At 39.5% G+C, this 12,589-nt stretch overlaps 1 protein-coding gene across 4 annotated transcripts in view; it reads right to left on the reverse strand.

Annotated features, from left to right (window-relative positions):
- Positions 1 to 8,976: 8,976 nt before the first annotated feature.
- The window catches only part of Krit1 (KRIT1 ankyrin repeat containing), a 38,073-nt gene continuing 34,460 nt past the window's right edge, over positions 8,977 to 12,589 (reverse strand). For 3 of the 4 annotated variants that reach the window (XM_075953440.1, XM_075953437.1, XM_075953438.1), the window contains one exon: positions 8,977 to 9,647. In XM_075953440.1, coding sequence (XP_075809555.1) covers positions 9,579 to 9,647 — 69 coding nt within the window. In that variant the 3' untranslated portion in view covers positions 8,977 to 9,578. The remainder of the gene's footprint in view (positions 9,648 to 12,589) is intronic. The other variant, XM_075953439.1, reaches the window with a different exon arrangement.

The raw sequence follows: 12,589 nt of genomic DNA on the forward strand, positions 1-12,589 counted from the left end.
AAAAGACCAAACCTAAGAATAATAGGGATAGAAGAGGAGAAGAATTACAGCTCAAAGACCCAGAAAATATATTCAACAAAATTATAGAAGAAAACTTTCCCAACCTAAAGAAGGATATTCCTATGAAGGTACAAGAAGCATACAGAACACCGAATAGACTGGATAAAAAAAAATCCCCTCACTATATAACAATCAAAACACAAAACATACAGAATAAAGAAAGAATATTAAGATCAGCAAAAGAAAAAGGTCAAGTAACATATAAAGAGAAACCTATCAGAATTACACCTGACTTCTCTATGGAAGGTGTAAATTTTTGAATGAAAAAAATAAAACCAAACAAACAAGGACTGAAGTGTCTCTGTGTAAGGATAAGTGAGCCAGAGACCAAAAGTCTCCATGGGTCTAAATTTGGTCAAGTGTCTAACTCTGAACCAATGACTGTGGCCAGGGACTGGAATAACGCTTTTTAGATTGTGCTACATGATTCAGCCTAAGTCTAAGGTAGCATCCACTTCCGCTAAATCACAAATGCTATAGACTCTTTTGTATAGAGCAGTGGTTCTCAACCTTCCTAACGCTGTGACCCTTTAATACAACCCTCATGTTGTGGTGTCTCCAACCGTAAAATCACTTTATTTGCTTCTTCACAGCCTCATAATTATAAAAATGTATTTGAGAAAATTTCCATTCTTCATAACATAGGAATTGTAATGTAAAGTTCTGTGTTTTCTGATGGTCTTAGGTGACCCCTGTGAAAGGGTAATTCAACCCTCAAGTGAGGTCTCGACCCACAGGTTGAGAACCACTGGTATAGAGGAACAGGCAACCCCACAGGAAAAACGGGTGCTGGAAAAGAAAATAAGATGTCTTCTTCAGCTTGTTAGGGTAACAATTGGCAATCTCAGTCACGTGCTTTATTCCCAGGGACTGGGATGACACCGAGAGTTTAGTACATGGTATCATTTTCCAATAAGGTATACACTAGCAACGTGTAGCTATTTCAGTGGAAATTAAGTAATCTTTTTAGTCACAGCCATATTTCCAGTGTTTAATAGCCACATGTGACTGGTGACTAATGCTACCTGCGCACACTGGTCTACACTAGAAGTGTAGAATGCTGTTTCATTATGATATTGAACCAGGTTATTTGAAAACAAATACCTAAAAAAAAATTATTATTATTTTTAAATAACTAACTGAAAAGGATTCAGTTGAAGGAGTTGCCACCAGTGATCCAGGGACATAGCTTGGCTAGTAAAGATGTTTTCTGCCAAGCCTGACAACAAGAGTTCCATGCCCGGAACCCACACAGCGCAAGATGGCCTAGGATGGCTTCCGCAACTTGCCTTCTGACCTCCGCGTGTGAGGCCCCCATGCCCTGAGCTCCTCCCTTTCTGCACACGTACTCTTTTCCACAAAGGTTGTAAAAGCTGAAATATACAGCTAAACAAAATTCTAAAAATGTATTTGAGAACATCTCTACTCTCACGAGCATTAAGTTCTATTTTAAAACACGTTGCCAATCAGATAAGCAAACACAAATCCAAACTGTTTGAACAAGTATTAGTAAAGATACAAGAGAATTGTTACCTACCTGAAAGATGTGGACATTCAGGTGACCACAGGACTTTGTCACAGAAAGCGACATCAACAGTTGCTTTCACGGGTGTGAGAAGAAGAGCAATGAGCAGCGGCTAAAGCAGCGTGGGGCAGAATGCAAACACTAGAAGCGGCAGGCTGGGAACATGAAGGGAGGAGGATGTTCGGGGCTGCAAACGCGGCGGGGGGAAAAAGTGGAGACGGGAATCTAACCTGGCCTTGGCCTACCGCTCCTAGATAAGTGCCCCGACTATGCACCACACCAGGGTCGACAGGGGCCGCGCTTGCGCGCCGCGAATGTCTGCGATTGTGGCGACTGAGGCAGCGCAGGCTCAGCGTGTCCTGTCTCCCTCAAACGTTTGTGAGCTGGCTGTGGTCACACAGAGCGACCAGAAGGGGGGGCCCTGCTGTCATTCAGCTCCCCAGTGACGGCCTCTCCTGCCTTTATGGGCTGTTTGCTGGTTGACTGTCCCCTCTTTGGGAGATCTCGCAGCCTGCCGCTAGTAATCTGATTTAGGTGGTCTGAGCTGAGCGTTGGGATAGCACATAACTTATCTAATAATGTTCTTTGACTAAGTGGAATTTGGACACTTACATATTTCTATTAAACCTTTGTATTTTTTAAAAAAAGTTTTTTAACTTGTACAAAACTGCTTCTTTTAAAAATTGTGTTTTAAATTTATGTGTAGTTAGATTATCTGTGATCCAATCTGTATTTTGATAATATACTATTTTAATCACCAGAATAATCTTCACTTTCTCTCAAATCCTTCACACTTCCCTTTATATCCCCATGTTCTCCCACACCCGTCCTTAACGTATAGTAACTGCTATGCCTTCTGCCCTGTAGTTTTATCTTTCTCAGAATGTTCTCTAAAAGGAATACTATATTGTCTGAGTCTGGCTTGTGTTGTTCAACGGTTTATTTCTTTTTGAGTAGTATTCCATTGTATGGGTATATCTGAGTTTGCTCATTCACCAACTAAAGGATATTTGTGTAGTTAGGAGTAAATATGGTTCCTAGTGAAAATGTATCATTTGATAAAACCCATAGAGATAATAGCATTAGAGGGGGAATACCCCATATTATATACTCCTATATAGGATGAAAGCTATACATGACTCATAGCAAACACAATGCTCAATGGAGAAAAACCGAGGCAATTCTATTAAAATCAAGCTGCCCACTCTCCACTCTCATTTAAAACAGTCTGAGGTTCAAGATACAGCAACATGAGAAAAGAAGAAAATAAAAAAGGCACAAATGTGAAACAAAGTCTAAGTTTCCCTGTCTACTGGTGATACAATACTACAGAAAGAAACCCTAAAAATAACACCAATTAGAGCTGACACATACTTTCAGCAAAGTAGGGTGTAAAAAATAAAACTCCACAGCCATTCAACATACCAATGGCACACTGAGAGGAATCAGGGAATTGACAATTGTCAGAAAAAGGAGGTTCAGAGGAAACACTCCCAGATGGAAAGCCCTCCCATGCTAATGAGTCAGAATTAAAGCTGTGAAAGTGACCATTTTACTAAGTAATCTACAGAACCAATGCTATTCCACTCAAAATTCTCATGCCATTCTTCAGAGACAAACAAAAAATTCTTAACAGTGATATAGAAGTATAAAAGATCCCAGACATCCAAAGCAAAAATAATCCCTGAGGCATTACCAGGTACCGGTCTTAGTTATTGTTTTATTGCTGTGAAGAGATACCATGATCAAGGCAACTTATGTGCTGTGGACTATTATTTTAAGGTGTGTTGCTTTTGTTTATGTTGCATTTGTTTAACTCTGTGAAGTTGTTATTCTTTGCCTGTCTAAATCACTTGATGATCCAATAAAGAGGTGAAAGGCCATTAGCAAGGCCAGAGAAAAAATAGGTGGAGCTGGCAGGCAGAGAGTATAAATAGAAGGAAAAATCTGAAAGGAGAGAAGTAGCAAGATGGAACAATGAGTAGAAGCCGGGCGGTGGTGGCGCACGCCTTTAATCCCAGCACTCGAGAGGCAGAGGCAAGTGAATCTCTGTGAGTTCGAGGCCAGCCTGGTCTACAAGAGCTAGTGCCAGGACAGGCTCCAAAGCTACAGAGAAACCCTGTCTCGAAAAATTAAAAGAAAAAAAAGAACAATGCGTACGACATTGGGGGACAGCCACCCAGCCACCCAGCAAGCCACGGAGAAAGAAGGTAAAGAAAGGTATACAGAGAAAAATAAAAGCCCAGAGGCAAAAGATAGATGGTATTATTTGAGGTGGATTTTTTTTTTTAAAGCTGGCTAGAAACAAGCCAAACTAAGGCCAGGCATTTATAAGAAAGAATAAGACTCTATGTGTGTGATTTATTTGGGAGCTGGTCCCCAAAAGAGTAAAGAGCCCAAAGAATAAAAAACAACACTTATGAAAGAAAGCACTTAACTGAGGCCTTGCTTACAATTTCAAAGGCTTAGTTCATGACCATCACAGCAGGGAACAAGGTGGCAGGCAGGCAGACATGGCACTAAAGCATTATGAGAGCTTCTATCTGATCCATGTAAAAATCTGAAACTCTGGAACTACTAGAAGACAAAGTAGGGAGTATGTACAAGATACAGACACAGACAAGGACTTTCCTAAGTGGAATTCTGATTGCTTAAGAAATATGGCCAATCACTGACTAATGGAAACTCAAGAAACTAAAAGCCTTTGTGCAGCAAGAGAAGCAGCCAATCAAATGAAGAAGTAGCCTACAGGCTACAGAATGGAAGCAAGTCTTTGCTAGCTAGATATCTAACAGGATTAATAGCAAGAACACAAATAACTCAAGAAACAAAACACAAAGAAAACAAGTGCCAATAAAAAATGAACCATAGATCTGGAGAGAGAGAGACAGAGAGAGAGAGAGAGAGAGAGAGAGAGAGAGAGAGAGAGAGAGAGAGAGAGAGACAGAGAGAGAGAGAGAGACAGAGAGAGAGAGAGAGACAAAGAGAGAGAGAGAAAGAGAGAGAGAGAGAGAGAGAGAGAGAGAGAGAGAGAGAGAGAGATCTCAAAAGAAGTAGGTGTGGCTGCTAATGTAGAATTTCCATATATACCAGCTGTATCATTCCTGGGCATCTAATCTTCAGGACTCTATATATCCTTGATGGAGGAAGGATACAGAGATGTGTGCTCATCCATGGTCATTGCTGTTCTATTTGCAATAGTCAGGAAATGGAAAGAGTTCATCAACAGATAAACAGATAATGAAAACATAATCTATCTATCTACCTATCTATCCACACATACACACAATGGATTCGATTCATCTGTAAAGAAAAGGTAAATTAGGAAAACTGCAGGTAAATGAATGGAATTGGACGATGATGCCGAGTGAAGTAACCCAAACCCAGAAGTATAAATATTCTCTCTGATTTGTGAATTCAGACTGAACTATGTTTAACTTGGAATACCTGTAGAAGCCAGGAAACTGGAAAGAACAGTTGAAAAGGGTGATATCAAAGTAAAAAGGATGAAAAACTTAAAACAGGGAAGAGGGGTGGAAACAGAGGAACATGGGGAGGGTTAACCAAAGTATGTACAAAAATGCTACTTTGTAAGCTAATTAAAATATTTAAGTAAAAATATCAGTTGTGAGAAGATGCCCTGTTAGGCTGGATGCTGCTGTTCCTAGAAGCCACTGGCTATTAACCATAAATGTCAGTGCCAGCTGTGAGAGCTCCCTTTGAATTGTTGGGCAGGGGGTCCCAAAGACTCCCAAACAATGCAGGCTGCTGTCATACTTCTTGCCTGTCCACCAGACAGGGTCTTACACACCTAGGTTATGTAGGCAAACACAACTTGGTTGCAAGACGTCAAGCTGAATGCTTCCTTCTTGCTGGTTTGCTTTCATAATGATGCCAGATTCTATACAGGGGTAAAACAGTATCAATGGACAATTCCAGCTATGAACCCTATTAACTAAATACCAATCCACTAAATACTAATCCATTAGTGGCAATGACTGTGAATGGTGCAATAAACCACTCTGGTTGGATTTAAGGTCTGCTCCACAGAAAGGAATCCATGCCTAGTACTGTAACTCCAGTTTAAAATTCATGGTTGGGAGGGTTGTAGACTCTAGGGAGAGATAACTTACTACTTTTGTTTACCCAAGTTGACATGGTGTTAAACTGCCTTCTAAACATCTATGTTTAGATTTGTGGCAGCTAATCTTGGTGGGCAGCTTCACATAGGCAGCAAGAGGGAACCTCAATTGAAGAACAGACTTCTACAAAGTGGTCTGTGGGACATTTTCTTGATTGCTAATTGGTGTGTGTGTGTGTGTGTGTGTGTGTGTGTGTGTGTGTAGGGGGAGCCCATGGGCTACATATAACAAAGTTAGATGAACAAGTCTGTAAGCAGCATTTCTGCATGGTCTATGCTTCAGTTCCTGCTTCCAGGTTCCTGTAAGCTGAAGCAAACCCTCTTCTCCCCAGGTTTTTAATCACACCAGAGAAGCAAACTACAATATATACAGACAAATACCACTCTCAGCCTTAGCGAAGCTTATCTTCATAATAAACAGTAATGAATGCAAAGATTCTTGACTGCCCAAGGTGCTGAGACCAAGGGAAAACTGAGCACTCAGAACTAAATAGGACATTTATACCACATTTAAGGTTCAGGGAATACCACAGAGATGGCAGAATGTAAAATCTGGAAGACAGTGACAATGGTCAAAATATGATCTGGGCATGGACCGCATAGCACTATAACTTTGACCTCACAGGAGGTCTGGCTGCCTGTGTAAGACTATGTCTTTCCACAGCCAGTCATGGATTGGAGCAGTCAGGGGTCCAACCCTTCCCCGCTGAACTACTTACTGGATACTGAAGGATTCCAGGGGAAGGGGTGTCAGTATCTTTAGCTGTGAACCCATTGGTGAGGCCATGCTCACAGACAGTCCTGATTAAACTCAGTATGTCACAAAACAAAACAAAAAAAGGGAAAGGGATCTGTAGGAAGATGGGAGACTGACAGGAGTGAGAGATGAGGGTGGTGGTGGCAAGAGTAAGCTCATGTGTCAAACAAATACATGCAAAACTCTGAAAGAATAGCTTTTTTTATGTTCAATGTTATGGGATTTGCAATCTGATTCTAAACGTAATGAGAATTCTGGGGCCTATGAGGACATTTACAGAAAGGATTGACATAAGAAGATCACCTCCACCATTCATAGTAAATAATTCACAGATACAACAGTGTTGCTTGCTTGCCTTCATTTCTTGCTAGTGAGTAATTCTACCATTCCTGCAGCTACAATCCTTCACTTGGTGTGGGAAGTCCTTCTGTCTATGTGTTATTTATTGGTTACCTGTTATTTACTTAATATTTTTTAATATTTATTTATTTATTTAATTTATTATGTATACAATATTCTGTCTGTGTGTATGCCTGCAGGCCAGAAGAGGGCACCAGACCCCATTACAGATGGTTGTGAGCCACCATGTGGTTGCTGGGATTTGAACTCAGGACTTTTGAAAGAGCAGGCAATGCTCTTAACCTCTGGGCCATCTCTCCAGCCCCTACTTGTTATTTATTGGTTAATGAATAAAGAAGCTGTCATGGGCCTGCACAGGGTAGAATAGTTAGGTGAGGAAAACTAAACTGAATGCTGGGAGAAAAAAAAAGGAGAAGCCATGTAACCCTGTGGGAGACAGATACTGGATGAACTTTACCTGATAAGCCACAGCCAGGTGGCGAAACACTGATTAATGGAGATGGGTTAGTTTGGGATGTAAGAGTAAGCCAGAAATATGCTTAAGTTATTGGCCAAACAGCATTGGAACTGATACAGATTTCTGTGTGACTATTTCAGGGCTGAGTAGCTGGGAATGAATAAACGACCCACTGATATCAGAACCCAGTCCCATAAGCTTTTCAACTTGGAATAAGGACCAACAGTGCTTTAGGAGTCCTCAAGGCCTCCATCACTATTTTTGGGCTGCTGAGAGATCCAACTTCACAGACTAAGTAGCTACTGGGTTTTCAGCCCTTCCAGTATGCACACAGCCACTGTTAGATTGTTAGATTACCCAACTCTTACAGCATAAACTGTTTATAAACTGTTTTATAAACCCCTTTGTAATTTACATACTCATTCTATCAGTTTGGTTCTAGAGAACCCTAATAGACTAATCATGCACTTTATTAATACAATCCACAGTGATCAGACTGGTAAGATAAACTTGGCATTGTGTGGCAGAGGGGCAGGGTAGAGCCTGTATCAGTGATCAGACTGGAAAGATAAACTTGGCATTGTGTGGCAGAGGGGCAGGGTAGAGCCTGTATCAGTGATCAGACCGGTAAGATAAACTTGGCATTGTGTGGCAGAGGGGCAGGGTAGAGCCTGTATCAGTGATCAGACCGGTAAGATAAACTTGGCATTGTGTGGCAGAGGGGCAGTGTAGAGCCTGTATCAGTGATCAGACTGGAAAGATAAACTTGGCATTGTGTGGCAGAGGGGCAGGGTAGAGCCTGTATCAGGCCATCAGCAAAGGAAACAAGGGCAAGGACTTCAACTCTGGTGGCTGCAGTACAGCAGAAAGAGGATGGGAAAGGACTCACAAGACATTAGATTGCATGTGATCAACAGAATGTATACCGTAAGGAAGGAGGAAAGAAGAAAAGTTAAGACTCCTCTAAGACTTCAAGGCTATGTAAACGAATGTAATCTGACAACACCATTAACCAAGTAACAGTGGAAGAGGAGGAAGGAAGAAAAGAATGATGAAAACAAAATTGCTTATAGGTTATGTAAGTAGAATTATAGGAACAAGAACTTATAATTAAGATCTAGAATTCAGACAGAGAATGAGGCTCAAGAGCATACCTACAAATGGATGAAACTATCCAGGGAACTGTTTATACAGAATCGAAAGTACCAAGCACAGAACAAAAGGCTTTCTTATGAACCTTATTAATTTTAGTAAGGTTTACACACAGTATCATTTAGAATAAAGAGTTAACATGAAGAGTAGAAAATGACATACCAAAATTATCTGCAACTTATAGGACAACTTTATGACAACTTTATACATCTCTGAAACTGGAATACACTGCTCTACTGGGTCGGGAAGACTACAATACAGAGCACATTAAAGAGTACATTAGTCAGGTTTACCGCTCATTTGTGACACTAATGCTCCACTAAATAAAACAATCAAACATGTGGTATGGCCTCCTATAATGCAAAGGCAACACAAATGAGTATTAAATCAATACACAAAAATACAGCATACATTTAACAAGTTCAACTACTGACATCTAGAAATTGTTACATTGCATACGTGTATATATGTGTGTCTGCATGGCAACCAGTGGTCTAATTTATCAATATAAAGTCCTTATTAAATCTGAGATTTAAAATTTAAATTTATTTATTCCCAGTCCATTGTCTGGAATCATCACTGTTAAAACATCCAAAACTGATGCCACAACATCTTCAAGGAAAGCTATCTTGTGATACATATATCTTTACTGAAAAGTTTAAAAACACCTTGGGGCATGTTCATAGACTACAGAAGAAATGTTTTAAGTAAGAGATCTGAGTACAAAATACATGTTTATTCAAATCATGTTGATTTTTAGTATATTCTGAAGTGACACACAAAATTATATCAAAGCTATATTTTAATTTCATCACATTCTACACTAAATTCTTTACTATTTACCAAAAATAACTTTTTATAAAGCTTACTATTTTGTCTAATATAATACAGACCGTCTATCTCTCTTTTTATGTGTTTCTCTCAAAAATCAAGAGTCTATGAGCATATCATACAAAACTTGTATATTACATAAGCATGAGTACAGATTCTGTACAGTGTATATAACAGCATATACATGTATACTACAAGAGACTACACGCCTGTGTTAAGTCACAGTTTAAGAAATCTTTCATGTAAAAAACTCTGCATTATAAAATATGGTGGCTTGAGAACCAGCTGTTTCTTTTCATGAATTTCTCTCAGAGGGCATTAGTTGTCCATTTAACTTCATTAGCAGCTTTACCACGAGTCCAGCCTACAAAATAAACCATATGTTAACAAGAAATATGAAACATACAAAAAGATATACACAGTAGCGGGCATTTTCATACCTATTTGAAGGGTAACTTAATTAGGAAGAGACAGCATGTCAAGAAATTGGGCGTATCTAACACACCTGCAAACCCACAAATTTAGTTCTAAAGCTGTGGGTGTGAACCCTTTTCAATGAAGAATTCCCTCTGCCTGGCTAGCCCCAGTCCTGTGGGTTGGGAGCCATCTTTCCCTGGCCTAGGTAAAGAGCTCGCCCACCAGCTTACTCGGCTCAGTTCTGGCTGTACATTTGCCATGGCCCAGTCTAAGAAAAGCCAGATTATTTCATCAGACACACAACCAACAAAGGGAGTCCATATGCCCAGGTCAAATGGCAAAAACAAAAACAGCATGATTGGCCAAAATAATCGCTCCCATAAACCCACCATTTCAGAAGTATTCTCCCATAAGGATTTAAAAGAACAATCATAAAGTTTATCAAAGAATTCAAGGATTTAAAGAAGATATAAATAGTTTATTGAATTCCAAAAAGATAACAATAAACAGTTGAGTGTTGTCCAAGAAAACACACACAGCTGAATGAAATAAAAATATTTGAAAACTGAAACTGAATAAAGAGATATGAACATTGATGAGAACACAAGCTGAAATGAAGATACAATTGAAAAACTCAATATGCCAGTTAGAAAACTCAGGGAGAGTCTTACAAGCAGTACAAGTAGAATGAATCAACCAGAAGATAAGTAGATATCTGTACTAGAAAATAAAAGAATCTATACCCAAAAGAAACAAAGAAAGTAAAAAAATTAATAAACATGGAAAGTGAACATATGAAATGTGTGGGACACTATCAAAAGACTAAATCTTTGAATTATAGAAATAGAAGGGAAAGAAGAATCCTAGGGCAGTCAATGTCATAGGTCAGATATTTAATAAGATGATAAAAGAAAACTTGCCCAAACTAAAGACACACTTGTAGAGATAAAAGAAGCACAGAGACAAGACCAGAAAAGGCATATCACAGGTAAAACACCAAGAATCCATAAAGAAAGAAAATATATTGAAGCTGCAAGAGAAAAACAAAAACCCCCAAGTCACAAATACAGGAAACCTGGAATAACACCTGATTTCTCAATGGAAACTACGGAAGTCAGAAGGACCTAAAACCAAGCAATCCTAGTTCCAAAAGACTACAACTACAAAATTAAACTACTGTAACCAGCAAAACTAAAACTAACTGCCATAGTTAGAGAAGGAACAACTTTCTATGATCCAAACGGCCTAAATAAAACAGAATATTATGAGCAAAGCAGCTTTGAGCTAAAGAGAGGAATACAGTCAAGCTACCCTACAAAGAAAGAAAGAAGAAAAAAGCTGCAAGCAAGAACACAAACCAGCAAAAAAAAAAAAAAAATCAAAATGACTGCAATCTATGTATAGCTTTCAATAATAATTTTAAATATTAATGGCTTAAATTTACCAATCAAAAGACACAGAGAAGTTGAATGGATTAAGAAACAAAAGTTATCTATGTGCTGTCTAGAACTCATTTAGCATTAAAGATAGAGACTACCTTAAAGTAAAAGGATAGAAAAAGTATTTCAAGCAAATGGGATCAAGAAGCAAGCTGGCACTGCTATTCTAATATCCAACAAAATAAACTTCAAACTAAAACTAACCAGAAGAGATAAAGAAGGAAGGAGGGAGGACAACACAGAAGCAGAGGGCAAGAGACAACACCGTGGTTGTATGATAAAGCCTCAAGGTATCAACACACGTGCATGTGTATATATACACATTAGTAATGAGAAATCTCCTTCAAATGGTTGGTCAGGGAGTCCACATGGCTCCCCAAACCATGATGTAGTTATTGTACTACTGATGTAGCTCCTGGTTATCATCTCTCTGGGTTGAGGCTCAAGGAGGTCCCCTCCTGATGAAGACACTACACAGTTAGGACACAGAAGGACTTGGATAATTTGAACTGGATCTGACCTGGGAGCCCCTGTGCTGTGGCTTAGCTTTCATAATTCCAGAAAACACGATGCAAGCTGCCAAGGGAAAGAACTGGAACTGATTAAGCAGTCCTACCCAGCTGTAACACCCAGGAGCCACAGCAATGACCAGCATGGCGAGATATATATACATAAAGGAACGGTAAGTGGCATTTACATGTCAGTAATCAACAACTGTCTAGTCAGACTTAAGGCTCAAGAGGGAAATCAGGCCTGGTACTAGAAACCTAGATAGTACCCTTGGCTAGTGACATCATGGACCTTAGAACTGAGTCTATCGCCACTTTGTTAGAGCTGCATGATTCCTCACTACATTCTAAACCTCTCCTTATACCCACACGTAAGTATAACTACCACCTCTCTCCTTAGCCAGGAGGTAGTGGTGCACACCTTTAATCTCAGTGAGTCTCTGAGTTTGAGGCCAGCATGGTCTACAGTGTGAATTCCAGGATCTCCTAGACTACAAAGAAAAACTCTGTCTTAAAAAGAAAAAAAAAACAAGAAAAAGAAGCCTTTCTCATAGATGGAAATATAGACCATCATAGAAAACCATAACTGATACAACGCAGAGATCAATGGAATATGGGAAATCTAGTATCAACAAACACATGGACACCCCAGCTCCTACATCTATGGCTCAGAGAACATTGCAGAAGAGAGGGTGCAAAGATTGTAAGAGTCAGAACATCAGACTCCTAAAATCTACTGTCAAACAGTCTCCTAGAAACAGCTGTGTAAGTAAGACCTGGACAATGCAGACTCCTAAAATCTACTGTCAAACAGTCTCCTAGAAACAGATGCGTAAGTAAGACCTGGACAATGGCAATATCAATGAACATGTTACTATGGGAGGGAAAAATTGTAAAGGGTCTCTCTCACCCCTAGACAAAGAACTACAGTCAAGTAATGA

This window comes from Microtus pennsylvanicus, chromosome 19, assembly GCF_037038515.1.
Source record: "Microtus pennsylvanicus isolate mMicPen1 chromosome 19, mMicPen1.hap1, whole genome shotgun sequence".
Taxonomy (NCBI): domain Eukaryota; kingdom Metazoa; phylum Chordata; class Mammalia; order Rodentia; family Cricetidae; genus Microtus; species Microtus pennsylvanicus.